Source organism: Entelurus aequoreus, linkage group LG17 (genome assembly GCF_033978785.1).
Source record: "Entelurus aequoreus isolate RoL-2023_Sb linkage group LG17, RoL_Eaeq_v1.1, whole genome shotgun sequence".
NCBI lineage: Eukaryota > Metazoa > Chordata > Actinopteri > Syngnathiformes > Syngnathidae > Entelurus > Entelurus aequoreus.
The window spans coordinates 21,050,003-21,065,745 of NC_084747.1; the positions used below are offsets into that span (position 1 = coordinate 21,050,003).

The following is a 15,743-nucleotide window of genomic DNA, read 5'->3' on the forward strand; positions in this document are numbered from 1 at the left end:
TTATCGTATCGCACCAGAGGATACTCGCTTCTCTTTTGCATTAGGAACACATGTTCATTAAAGGTCAACATGGTATCCCTGGATATCAATATGTTACCACCCAGTATCACCATATTCCCACTTGACATGTTACCACCCAGTACTACCTAATTCATACTTGATATCAACATGTGACACCCAGTATCGCCATATTCACGCTTGATAACATGCTACCACCCAGTATCACCTAAATCATGCTTGATATCATGTTACCACCCAGTATCACCATATTCACACTTGATATCAACATGTTATCACCATATTCATGCTTGATAGCAACATACTGTATTTGCAACTAGTATCAACACTGTTATCGCTTGATATCAACATGTTACCACCTGGTATCACCTAATTCACACTTTTTATCAACATTTTACCACCCAGTATCGCCATATTCACACTTGATATCAACATATTACCACCCAGTATCGCCATATTCACACTTGATATCAACATACCACCACCCAGTATCGTCATATTCACACTTGATATCAACATGTTAAACCCAGTATCGCCATGTTCACACTTGATAACATGTTACCACTCAGGATTGCCATTTTCAAAATGGACATCGACATGCTACCACCTAGTATCGTCATTAATTTACACCTGATATCAAAATGTTTTTTCACCTGGTATTGCTTGTTATCACTTCTTAGCACAAGGTACCAACATGTTACCACCCAGTATCACCATATTCACGCTTGATAGCAACATACAATTAGTATCAAAATGTTAGCAATTGTTATCGCTTGATATCAACATGTTACCACTTGGTATTACCATATTCACACTTGATATCATGTTACACCCAGTATCGCCATATTCACACTTAATATCAAGATGTTACCACCCAGTCTCATCATATTCACACCTGATATAAAAATGTTGTTTCACCCTTGTTATCACTTCTTAGCACAGGCTACCAACATGTTACCACCCAGTATCGCCATATTCACACTTGATATCAACATATTACCACACAGTATCACCATATTCACACTTAATATCTACATATTACCACCCAGTATCGTCATTTTCACACTTAATATCAAAATGTTTTTCACCCTTGTTATCACTTCTTAGCACAGGCTACCAACATGTTACCACCCAGTATCGCCATATTCACACTTGATATCAACATATTACCACACAGTATCACCATATTCACACTTAATATCTACATATTACCACCCAGTATCGTCATTTTCACACTTGATATCAAAATGTTGTTTCACCCTTGTTATCACTTCTTAGCACAGGCTACCAACATGTTACCACCCAGTATCGCCATATTCACACTTGATATCAACATATTACCACACAGTATCACCATATTCGCACTTAATATCAACATATTACCACCCAGTATCGTCATTCTCACACTTGATATCAAAATGTTTTTCACCCTTGTTATCACTTCTTAGCACAGGCTACCAACATGTTACCACCCAGTATCGCCATATTCACACTTGATATCAACATATTACCACACAGTATCACCATATTCGCACTTAATATCAACATATTCCCACCCTGTATCGTCATATTCACACTTGATATCTACATATTACGCCCAGTATCGTCATATTCACACTTGATATCAACACATCACCACCCAGTATTGTCATATTCACACTTGATATGAACATGTTACCACCCAGTTTCACCATATTCACACTTGATATCAACATGCTACCATCCAGTTTCGTCGCATTCACACTTGATAACATGTTACCACCCAGTATCACCTAATTATTACTTGATATCAACATATTACCGCCCAGTATCATCATAATCACAGTTGATATCAACCTGTTACCACCCAGTTTCACCATATTCACACTTGATATCAACATGTTACCACCCAGTTTCACCATATTCACACTTGATATCAACATGCTACCATCCAGTTTCGTCATATTCACACTTGATAACATGTTATCACCCAGTATCACCTAATTAATACTTGATATCAACATTTTACCACCCAGTATCGCCATATTCACACTTGATATTAACATATTACCACCCAGCATCGTCATATTCACACTTGATATCAACATGCCACCACCCAGTTTCGTCATATTCACACTTGATAACACGTTAACACCCAGTATCACCTAATTCATACTTGATATCAACATGTTACCAACCAGTATTGCCGTCTTCACACTTGATATCAACATGCTACCACCCAGTATCGTCATATGTTTTTACATTTACAGTAATTGACTGAAAAAGCACCTCACATTTTAAGGTACGATTATGGATTTTTTTTATTTTTTTTACCTTAAAATCCCTTAAACTTTTACGTCTGCAGTGTTGCTAATCAAATTGGAAGTTCTTTTAAAAGTAAGTTCCCTGACCGGGAATCGAACCCGGGCCGCGGCGGTGAGAGCGCCGAATCCTAACCACTAGACCACCAGGGACACAGGGAAGTCGAAGTAAAGGTCTTTACTTATAATAATGCATCCGTGCTAGTACGATACAGTTAGCGCAGCATAGTAGAAAACACAAGCATGAGTTCAAATACTTCAACTTGTCGTTTATGTTTGAAGCTTTATGTGATTTGTTTTTGTCGTTTTAAAAAGTTGCAAAATGAGCACGTGCGCATATCTACCGCGTGAGGACGCTATTTCAACACTTGGAGGCCGCCGGTAAAGACGACTAAATCAAGTCAGCATGACTCACAGCAATCATGTAATTTCTTTTTAAATATAAAACAACGGTGATTCGACAACTGAAACGGCTTCGAGGAAAAGTCAACACAAAGACAACCTGGTGCTTGAATGATCGATGATGTTTCATTGTTGGCGTTAAAAACGATCACGATAAGGCGTACTGCGTTTTTAACACTCGGCTCTTACTTTGAAAAGAGGTAAAGCGGAAGTTATTTGTTGTGCTTAGCGAGCTTGATGCTTGTTGAGTCTTGTCTGGAGAGAAAAAAAAGTCTTAATTTGTGTCATTTTCTTTGACGGACCAAGCGGCGGCCGCGATGTCTCCAGGTGGCTCTTCTTGTCTTCTTGTCTTCTTGTCTTCTTCTCGGCTACAACTAAGTTCAACACGCGGCTGTTCTCGACCCACCAGCAACTTTGATTTGTTCGCAGATTCCTGCGCTGAGAAGAAGTCGAGGTGAAATAAGAGTCCGCACACAACAACGATGGCGTTCTTCGTGAAAAAGAAGAAATTCAAGTTCCAGACTCATTTGACGCTGGAGGAGCTGAGCGCGGTTCCGTTCGTCAACGGAGTTCTCTTCTGTAAAGTCCGCCTGCTGGACGGAGACTTTACGGCCACGTCCTCCAGGTCAGACCCCGACTCAACATGCTAATCTAAACATGCTAACCTAAACATGCTAACCTAGACATGCTAAACATTCATTATTTTTCCAACACGACACCAATCAACACTCTGTATCAGTTTATTTCCCATTTATTGAACTTGTGTGCAGTTATCTCTGGTGTTCAAGACCAGTTCAAGACTTGTTTGTTCAGATCTTCCTTGGTATCACATGTTGGCACCAGGTACCAACATGCTATGGTGACTTGGTCACCATATTCACTCTTGATATCCACATGATTGCAACTGGTACCAAAATGTTAGCACCTTGATATCAACATGCTAGCACCTGGTATCATACTTGATAACAACATGCTGGCACCTGATATCATACTTGACATCAACATGCCGGCACCTGGTATCATACTTGATATCAACATGCCGGCACCTGGTATCATACTTGATATCAACATGCCGGCACCTGGTATCATACTTGATATCAACATGCTGGCACCTGGTATCATACTTGATATCAACATACTGGCACCTGGTATCATACTTGATATCAACATGCTGGCACCTGGTATCATACTTGATATCAACATGCGGGTATTTGGTATCATACTTGATATCAACATGCTAGCACCTGGTATCATACTTGATATCAACATTCGGGCACTTGGTATCATACTTGATATCAATATTCTAGCACCTGGTATCATACTTGATAACAACATGCTGGCACCTGATATCATACTTGATATCAACATGCCGGCACCTGGTATCATACTTGATATCAACATGCCCGCACCTGGTATCATACTTGATATCAACATGCTGGCACCTGGTATCATACTTGATATCAACATACTGGCACCTGGTATCATACTTGATATCAAAATGCTGGCAACTGGTATCATACTTGATATCAACATGCTAGCACCTGGTATCATACTTGATATCAACATGCTATCACCTGGTAGCATACTTGATATCAACATTCGGGCACTTGGTATCATACTTGATATCAATATTCTAGCACCTGGTATCATACTTGATAATAACATACCGGCACCTGGTATCATACTTGATATCAACATGCCGGTACCTGGTATCATACTTGATATTAACATTCTGGCACCTGGTATCATACTTAATATCAACATTCTGGCGCCTGGTATCATACTTGATATCAACATGCCGGCACCTGGTATCATACTTGATATCAACATGCCGGCACCTGGTATCATACTTGATATCAACATGCTAGCACCTGGTATCATACTTGATAACAACATGCCGGCACCTGGTATCATACTTGATATTAATATTCCAGCACCTGGTAGCATACTTGATATCAACATGCCAGCACCTGGTATCATACTTGATATCAACATGCCAGTACCTGATATCATACTTGATATCAACACACCAGCACCTGGTATCACACTTGATATCAACATGCCAGCACCTGGTATCACACTTGATATCAACATGCCGGGACCTGGTATCATACTTTATAACAACATACTGGGACCTGGTATCATACTTGATATCAACATTCTAGCACCTGGTATCATACTTGATATCAACATCCGGGCACTTGGTATCATACTTGATATCAATATTCCAGCACCTGGTATCATACTTGATATCAACATGCCATAACCTGGTATCACACTTGATATCAACATGCCAGCACCTGGTTATGAAATTATGGGATGGCCATGATAACATGACAAAATCCAATGTAGGTCGATATAATGTCAACACTGTAATATATCATTCATGATTCATCAGTTTTGATTACACAAGATGCTGAAGGCCAGTTAAAACACTGGTGTTGACGCTGGCGCCTGTGTTGGCGCCTGTGTTGATATCAACATGTTATCACCCAGTATCGCCATATTCACACTTGATATCAACATGTTGCCAACCAGTATCACATCCATAAACGTGGACACATGTGAAGAAGTGCAATATATTTATCTGAACAGTAATCTATTTATTTATTTATTTATTTGTATTCATTTATATATATATATATATATATATATATATATATATATATATATATATATATATATATATATATTTATTTTATGTATATGTTATATATATATATATATTATTTATATATATTTATTTATTTATATGTGCACCTTATTGCTTTTTTTTATCCTGCACTACCATGAGCTTATGTAACGAAATTTCATTCTTATCTGTGCTGTGAAGTTCAAATTTGAATGACAATAAAAAGAAAGTCTAAGTCTAAGTATCGCCATATTCACACTTGATAACATTTTACCACCCAGTATCACCTAATTGCCACTTTAGCAATTAGCGACCCAAGCTGCCAGCTGGTGGCTCGAACACTAGTGTCCAGCTAGCTTTTAGTGGGCTAGTAGGTAACTAGCGATTAGCACGCTAGTTGTCACCCAGCTATTAGCTATTTGTGAAAATCTGTATCGCCAGTTAAGATCTAAATATCCTCCAATAAGCACACAATTTCTTCTACTTTAGTCAAGTCACTTACAAAAGGTAAACATGCCAGGCTATAGGCTACTAGGCGCTAGCAGCTACACAACAGCTAAGCACACAATAGCACACAAGACCGACACAGGTGATGATTGAACAATATTGCAGTGTAAAAGTTGCCAACGTAAACCAGAATCAAATAATTATAGTTGCATGTTATTACAAGGTCTCCAAGAAAGTATTAGAAAGTATTCGGTAACAAACGTGTCCGCATCATTCCACAACAGCTTAACTTCATTCATTTGAGACCACGAGGTGTCACCAAACAACAATGACCACTCCCCTTCAACTTAAAGATAGCATACGTCCATTCCAGACGGTTAATAATAAAACAAAAACAATGACCATTCTACTTCAACTTAAAGACAGCATAAGTCCATTCCTTTATATCAACATGTGTGCATCTGCTATCCCTTGATATCAACATGTTTGCATCTGCTATCCCTTAATATGATCATGTTTTACATTTGCTATCCCTTGATATCAACATGTGTGCACTTGCTGGCCCTTGAAATCAACATGTTTGCACCTGCTATCCCTTGGTTTTTAAAATGTTTGCATCTACTATCCCTTGATATCAACACGTTTTCAACCTGATATCTTTTGATATCAACATATTTGCACCTGCTATCTAGTGATATCAACAGGGTTGCATCTGCTATCTTTTGATATGAACACGTTTGCACCTGCTATATTTTGATAACAACACGGTTGCACCTGCTATCTTTTGATATGAACACGTTTGCACCTGCTATCTTTTGATATCAACACATTTGCACCTGCTATCCCTTGATATCAACATGTTTGCATTTACCATCCCTTGATATCAACACGTTTACACCTGCTATCTTTTGATATCAACATGTTTGCACCTGCTATCTAGTGATATCAACATGGTTGAAAGGGCTATCTTTTGATATGAACAGGTTTGCACCTGCTATCTTTTGATATCAACACGTTTGCACCTGCTATCTTTTGATATCAACACGTTTGCACCTGCTATCTTTTGATAACACGTTTCCACCTGCTATCTTTTGATATCAACACGTTTGCACCTGCTCTCTTTTAATATCAACATGTTTGCACCTGCGATCTTTTGATATCAACACATTTGCACCTGCTCTCCCTTGATATCAACACGTTTCCACCTGCTATCTTTTGATATCAACACGTTTGCGCCTTGTATCTTTTGATATCAACATGTTTGCACCTGCTATCTAGTGATATCAACAGGGTTGCATCTGCTATCTTTTGATATGAACACGTTTGCACCTGCTATCTTTTGATATCAACACGTTTGCACCTGCTATCCCTTGATATCAACATGTTTGCATTTACTATCCCTTGATATCAACACGTTTACACCTGCTATCTTTTGATATCAACATGTTTGCACCTGCTATCTAGTGATATCAACACAGTTGAAAGGGCTATCTTTTGATATGAACACGTTTGCACCTGCTATCTTTTGATATCAACACGTTTGCACCTGCTATATTTTGAAATCAACACGTTTGCACCTGCTATATTTTGATATCAACACGTTTGCACTTGCTATCTTTTGATATCAACACGTTTGCACCTGCTCTCCCTTTGATATCAAGACGTTTGCATCTGCTATCTTATGATATCAACACTTTTGCTATCTTTTGATATCAACACCTTTGCACCTGCTATCTTTTGATATCAACACTTTGCACCAGCTATCTTTTGATATCAACACGTTTGCACCTGCTATCTTGTGTGTGTGTGTGTGTGAGTGTGTGTTGATATCAAGGGATGGCAGGTGCAAACATGTTGATATCCAAAGTATTACAAAGTATCCAGTAACAAGCGTGTCCGCATCATTCCACTTCAGCCCAACTTCATTCATTGGAGACCACTATGTGTCACCAAACAACACTGACCACTCCACTTCAACTTAAAGACAGCATAAGTCCATTCCAGACGGTTAATAATAAAACAAAACCAATGACCACTCCACTTCAACTTAAAGACAGCATAAGTCTATAAAACACACGTTGTGTGAGCGTTCCAAAGTTGGATGTATAATTATTGTTCTTCTACCTCCATTGAAGTATTTTTCCAAGCTAAATCTTCTTTCCCTTCCCCCGACCACTCATAGGTCATTCTTACATAACCACCTCCTTATCATCTGCAGGCCTCTCTCTCTCTCTCTCTCTCTCTCTCTCTCTCTCTCTCTCTCTCTCTCTCTCTCTCTCTCTCTCTCTCTCTCTCTCTCTCTCTCTCTCTCTCTCTCTCTCTCTCTCTCTCTCTCTCTCTGGCGTCTGGCACAGATTAGCGTTATGTGACATGTGACAATCCATGTCTTTGTACGTGAAGCCCCGCCCACACAAGCCATGTGACCGGGGGTTCCTACTCTTTCCCGCCACAAATAGCCGAAACAAACACGTTGATATCAAGTTTAAACATGGTAGTACCAGGTGCTAACATGATATCATCTCATGCCAGGTTGATATCATGTGATGCCAGGTGTTGACATGATGATATCATGTGATGCCAGTATAAACATGTTGATATCAAGTTTAAACATGGTGATACCAGGTGCTAATTTATCTGATGCCAGGTGCTAACATGTTTGTATCCAGTTTGAACACGGTGATATCAGGTGATTAATTTTTGACATGATATGCAATGCAAGTACCAAACACGTTGATATCAAGTTTAAACATGGTAGTACCAGGTGCTAACATGTTGATATCATCTGTTGCCAGTTACAAACATTTTGGTATCAAGTTTGAACACAGTGATATCATGTTGATATCATGTGATGCCAGTATAAACATGTTGATATCAAGTTTAAACATGGTGATGCCAGGTGCTAACATGTTGATATCATGTGATGCCAGTATAAACATGTTGATATCAAGTTTAAACATGGTGATGCCAGGTGCTAACATGTTGATATCATGTGATGGCAGTATAAACATGTTGATATCAAGTTTAAACATGGTGATGCCAGGTGCTAACATGTTGATATCATATGATGCCAGGTGTTATCATGTTGATATCATGTGATGCCAGGTACTAACATGTTGATATCACGTGATGCCAGTATAAACATGTGGATATCAAGCTTAAACATGGTGATGCCAGGTGCTAACATGTCGATATCATGTGATGCCAGTATACACATGTTGATATCATGTGATGCCAGTATAAACATGTTGATATCAAGTTTAAACATGGTGATGCCAGGTGCTAACATGTTGATATCATGTGATGCCAGGTGCTACCATGTTGATATCAGGTTTAAACATGGTGATGCCAGGTGCTACCATGTTGATATCATGTGATGCCAGGTGCTACCATGTTGATATCATGTGATGCCAGGTGCTACCATGTTGATATCATGTGATGCCAGGTGCTAACTTGTTGATATCACGTGATGCCAGGTGCTACTATGTTGATATCATGTGATGCAAGGTGCTAACATGTTGATATCATGTGATGCCAGGTGCTACCATGTTGATATCATGTGATGCCAGGTGCCACCATGTTGATATCATGTGATGCCAGTATAAACATGTTGATATCAAGTTTAATCATGGTGATGCCAGGTGCTAACATGTTGATATCATGTGATGCCAGGTGCTACCATGTTGATATCAAGTTTAAACATGGTGATGCCAGGTGCTACTATGTTGATATCATGTGATGCCAGTATAAACATGTTGATATCAAGTTTAAACATGGTGATGCCAGGTGCTAACATGTTGATATCATGTGATGCCAGGTGCTACCATGTTGATATCAGGTTTAAACATGGTGATGCCAGGTGCTACCATGTTGATATCATGTGATGCCAGGTGCTACCATGTTGATATCATGTGATGCCAGGTGCTACCATGTTGATATCATGTGATGCCAGGTGCTAACTTGTTGATATCACGTGATGCCAGGTGCTACTATGTTGATATCATGTGATGCAAGGTGCTAACATGTTGATATCATGTGATGCCAGGTGCTACCATGTTGATATCATGTGATGCCAGGTGCCACCATGTTGATATCATGTGATGCCAGTATAAACATGTTGATATCAAGTTTAATCATGGTGATGCCAGGTGCTAACATGTTGATATCATGTGATGCCAGGTGCTACCATGTTGATATCAAGTTTAAACATGGTGATGCCAGGTGCTACCATGTTGATATCATGTGATGCCAGGTGCTACCATGTTGATATCATGTGATGCCAGGTGCTAACATGTTGATAACATGTGATTCCAGGTGCTACCATGTTGATATCAAGTTTAAACACGCTAGCGTGCTTTATGTTACTTTTTGCATCTCAACCGGTCAGCCGCCGCTCCCTTTGCTTGTCGTGTTGTTGTTGCCATGACGACCCTGAGAGGAGTTGTTGTGCTGGTCACGGAGCGTGACGGCGGTGTGCCGTGTCAACGTGGCGGCCATGATGGCGCCTAAGCGAAGCCTCCAGAGAAGGAAGTGCGTACACGTTGTGGATGAGAGGTTAGCTTGGAGCAGCCACCTTTCAACAGCTGCTTCCTGTTTTCTTCTCGCTTGTCACCTCATTTGCATATTTTGTGCGCGTGCGTGTGTGTGTGTGTGCGCGCACGTGTGTGTGTGTGTGCGTGTGTCTTGATTGAAACAAGATGAATTATTTTGGTTTCTGTGGGGAAAAACCTGATGTGTATGTCAGCTGTAGAACAGAAGACGTGTCGGTGCTTCCTGTAGCTACAAAATAAAAGCTTTCAAATCAGCCCTTTTTCTATAAATAAAAGCTCCCAATGTTGCCAAACTGACTAACAGACCAGTTGACTTCGGCACCATCTTGGAAGTACGCTAATTTGTCCTATGTTAGCATGCTAACGTTTTACGCTAGCATTTTTGAAAATTTTATTGGTAAAAACTTAAAAATCATGGCCTTCGATACTTGGCGCCATCTTAGAAGTCTGCAAACTATCACTATGTCATCATGCTAACGTTAGCATGCTAACATTTTATGATAGAATTTTAGCAAATTTTATTCTTTTAAACCTAAAAATCCTGGCTTATGATACTTTGCGCCATCTTTAAAGGATGTTATTTTATCCTATATTAGCATGCTAACATTTTATGATAGAATTTTAGCTAATTTTATTCTTTTAAACCTAAAAATCCTGGCTTATGATACTTTGCGCCATCTTTAAAGGATGTTATTTTATCCTATATTAGCATGCTAACATTTTATGATAGAATTTGAGCTAATTTTATTCTTTTAAACCTAAAAATCCTGGCTTATGATACTTTGCGCCATCTTAAAAGGATGTTATTTTATCCTATATTAGCATGCTAATATTTTACGCTAGCATTTTTGACAATTTTATTGGTATAAACTTAAAAATCATTGCCTTCGATACTTGGCACCTTCTTAGAAGTCTGCAAACTATCACCATGTCATCATGCTAACGTTAGCATGTTAACATTTTATACTAGAACTTTTGCAAATTGTATTTGTTTCATGGTTTGGGATACTTGGCGCTATATTAAAAGTATGCTACTTTTTCTAATGTTATCATTCTAACATTAGCATGCTAACATTTTATGATAGAATTTTAGCTAATTTTATTCTTTTAAACCTAAAAATCCTGGTTTATGATACTTTGCGCCATCTTATAAGTATGTCAACTTATCCTATATTAGCATGCTAATTATAGCAGGCTAACATTTTATAATAGCAGTTTAGCAAATTGTATTTGTTTAAACCTAAATATTACGGCCAGTGACACTTGGCACCATATTAAAAGTATCCTACTTTTTCTTATGTTATCGTGCTAACATTGCCATGCTAACGTTTTATGCTAGCATTTTAGCGAATTGTCTTAGTTTAAACCTAAATATCATGGCTTGTGATACTTTAAACCATAATAAAAGTATGCTACTTTTTCTTATGTTATCGTGCTAACATTACCATGCTAACGTTTTATGCTAGCATTTTAGTGAATTATGTTAGTTTAAACCTAAATATCATGGCTTGTGATACTTTAAACCATAATAAAAGTATGCTACTTTTTCTTATGTTATCATGCTAACATTAGCATGCTAACATTTTATGTTAGCATTTTAGCAAATTGTATTTGTTTGAATTTAAATATCATGGCTCCTGATACTTTAAACCATATTAATAATATTCTACTTTTTCTTACGTTAGCATGTTGACATTAGCGACGTTTTATGCAAGCATTTTAGCACATTGGCTTCCCGACCAAACATTTTATATTCCTCTTTCGTTGACAAGGTGATCCAAAGTCTTACTCAGCACTCGGCGTATCTCGGGGGATTACTGACTTTTAGAACTTCACCACGGCCCTATTAGAACTTTGTTAACCTTTATAGCAACGTGAGAGCATCACACCGCCAGGTCGCCATGGAGACCCCACAAAGCGACTGCTGCTCAGGAATGTTCCTCCTAACAAATGGACTACGCTTGCTAGCGGCTCGCGTACTTCCATCTTAGAAATACACTCATTTTTCCTGTTATCATGCTTACGTTAATATGCTAACGTTTTATATCAGTGTTTTAGCTTATTTTATTATTTTTAACCAAAAAAATCACATGATACACACCATATTAGAATCATGCTAAAGTATCCTATATTAGCATGCTAACAATTTGTGCTAGCATTTAGCCAATTTTAGTAATTTAAACCTAAAAATTATGTTTTTTGATACTTGACGCTACCTAATAGGGATGCCAACTTATCCCGTATTAGCATACTAACATTTTATCCTAGTATTTTTGCGAATTTTATTCATATAAACCTACTCAATACTTGGCAAATTCTTAGAAAAACGCAAACTTGTTCTATGACATCATGCTAAAGGCCTACTGAAACCCACTACTACCGACCACGCAGTCTGATAGTTTCTATATCAATGATGAAATCTTAACATTGCAACACATGCCAATACGGCCGGGTTAGATTAGTAAAGTGCAATTTTAAATTTCCCGCGAAATATCCTGCTGAAAACGTCTCGGTATGATGACGTTTGCGCGTGACGTCACGGATTGTAGCGGACATTTTGGGACACCATTGTGGCCAGCTATTAAGTCGTCTGTTTTCATCGCAACATTCCACAGTATTCTGGACATCTGTGTTGGTGAATCTTTTGCAATTTGTTTAATGAACAATGGAGATAGCAAAGAAGAAAGCCGTAGGTGGGAAGCGGTGTATTAGCGGCCGGCTGCAGCAACACAAACACGTAGCGGCTACGTCGTAGCCGGTGTTTCATTGTTTACATTCCCGAACGATAACAGTCAAGCTTTACCATTGGCCTGTGGAGAACTGGGGAGAACAGAGACTCTTACCAGGAGGACTTTGAGTTGGATACGCGGTACCGGGAGTACGCAGCTGCGGCTTCCAAACATTTGATCGCATGCCCGTACGTGCGTGCCCCTTTGTGCATGTCACGTACGTAACTTTGGGATATATTAATATTGGCATATTAAATATAAGCCTGGTTGTGTTGTGGCTAATAGAGTATATATATGTCTTGTGTTTATTTACTGTTTTAGTCATTCCCAGCTGAATATCAGGTCCCACCCGCCTCTCACAGCATCTTCCCTATCTGAATCGCTTCCACTGCCCTCTAGTCCTTCACTCTCACTTTCCTCATCCACAAATCTTTCATCCTCGCTGAAATGAATGGGGAAATCGTCGCTTTCTCGGTCCGAATCGCTCTCGCTGCTGGTGGCCATGATTGTAAACAATGTGCAGATGTGAGGCGCTCCACAACCTGTGACGTCACGCTACTTCCGGCACAGGCAAGTTTTTTTTTATCAGCGACCAAAAGTTGCAAACGTTATCGTCGATGTTCTCTACTAAATCCTTTCAGCAAAAATATGGCAATATCGCGAAATGATCAAGTATGACACATAGAATGGATCTGCTATCCCCGTTTAGATAAGAAAATCTCATTTCAGTAGGCCTCTAACGTCAGCATGGTAATGTTTTTTGTTAGCATTTTAGCTAATTTTATTAGTTTATACCTTTTTAAAAAAAAAAAAAAAAAATCATGGCTAGTAATACTTGGCGCTATCATAGATGTATGGTAGATATTAGCAGGCCAACATTAGCATGCTAAGGTTTTATGCTAACATTTTTGCCAATTGTATTCGTTTAAACCTAAAAATCATTGCTTTTTTATACTTGCCACCTTCTTGGATGTATGTTAAATGTTCTTATGTCATCGTGCTAACACTAGCATGCTAATGTTTTATATCAGTGTTTTAGCTAATTTTATTAATCCAAACCAAAAAATGATGACTTTTGTTACATGGCACCATATTAGGATCATGCTAAATGATCCTATATTAACATTTTATGTATTCTCATGCTAACATTTAATGCTAGCATTTTTTTTGGTGTCATCATTCGATATCATTAGCATAATCGGTTGCGATGCGTTTAAGGTGCATGGGAGAGACAAAAAGTGAGTGCAAAACATGAAAAGCCGGAGTTAAGCTTTTATATAGGCTGCAGTTTGACTCTGGAACAGATCATTTCTTTATTTCAATGGCAACAACTGAGGCGAGTTAGCGAGTGTGAGCTAACACAGAACTTCCTTGTGGAGCACACAATGGCAGCCATGGGGGGAGGGGAGGAGTGCGAGCAGCAGCTGTTGGTGTGTGTGTGTGTGTGTGTGCGTGTGTGTGTGTGTGTGTGTGCGTGTGTGTGTGTTTAAGAGCTTAGTTTCCCAGCCATGTTCAGCCTTTAAACTGAAAGGACCAAAGTGGTTGCCGTGGAGACGGGCCGCCTATCATGGGATGGAAGTAGGAGTGACACGTGTGCGTTTTCACTTCCTGTCATGTGACTGACGGCGCATAGACTCTGCAACAAGTTAGCATATTGATACCAGGTGCTAACATGTTGATATCATGCGATGGCAGTTACAAACACTTTGATATCAAGTTCCATCATGTTGCTACTTGGTGCTAACAAAAGTAAAATGTTGCAATGCCAGCGACAAACAGGTTGATATCAAGTTGGATCATAGTGATACTAGGTGAAAACAAGCTGATAGCATGTGATGCCAGTCACAAACATGTTGATATGTAGTTGGATTATGGTGATACTAGGTGCTAACAAGTTGATATCATGTGATGCCAGTCACAAACATGTTATCTAGTTGGATCATGGTGATACTAGGTAAAAACAAGTTGATATCATGTGATGCCAGTCACAAACATGTTATCTAGTTGAATCATAGTGATACAAGGAAAACAAGTTGATTTCATGTGATGCCTGTCACAACATGTTGATATCTAGTTGGATTATGGTGATACTAGGTGCTATCAAGTTGATATCATGTGATGCCAGTCACAAACATGTTATCTAGTTGGATCATGGTGATACTAGGTGCAAACAAGCTATCATGTGATGCCAGTCAAACAAGTTGATATCAAGTTGGATCATAGTGATACTAGGTGAAAACAAGTTGATATCATGCAATGCCAGTTACAAACACTTTGATGTCAAGTTTAAACATGTTGATACTGGGCGCTTACAAAAGTAATATGATGCAATGTCAGTTACAAACACGTTGATATCAAGTTCCATCATGTTGCTACTTGGCGCTAACAAAAGTAAAATGTTGCAATGCAAGTGACAAACATGTTGATATCAAGTTAGATCATAGTGATACTAGGTGAAAACAAGCTGATATCATGTGATGCCAATCACAAACATGTTATCTAGTTGGATCATGGTGATACTAGGTGAAAACAAGTTGATATCATGTGATGCCAGTCACAAACATGTTATCTAGTTGGATCATGGTGATACTAGGTGAAAACAAGTTGATATCATGTGATGCCTGTCACAACATGTTGATATCTAGTTGGATTATGGTGATACTAGGTG

The 15,743-nt window shown here is 38.9% G+C and overlaps 1 protein-coding gene and 1 non-coding gene across 2 annotated transcripts in view; one reads left to right on the plus strand and one right to left on the minus strand.

Annotated features, from left to right (window-relative positions):
• Positions 1–2,399: 2,399 nt before the first annotated feature.
• Positions 2,400–2,471, minus strand: trnae-cuc (transfer RNA glutamic acid (anticodon CUC)). Its single transcript has one exon. It is a non-coding gene; the product is annotated as a tRNA-Glu (tRNA).
• A 420-nt stretch (positions 2,472–2,891) lies between these two features.
• LOC133631922 (early estrogen-induced gene 1 protein-like) overlaps positions 2,892–15,743 on the plus strand; it is a 36,078-nt gene continuing 23,226 nt past the window's right edge. The window contains exons 1-2 of the mRNA XM_062024113.1: positions 2,892–3,047; positions 3,150–3,345. Coding sequence (XP_061880097.1) covers positions 3,203–3,345 — 143 coding nt within the window. The 5' untranslated portion in view covers positions 2,892–3,047; positions 3,150–3,202. The remainder of the gene's footprint in view (positions 3,048–3,149; positions 3,346–15,743) is intronic.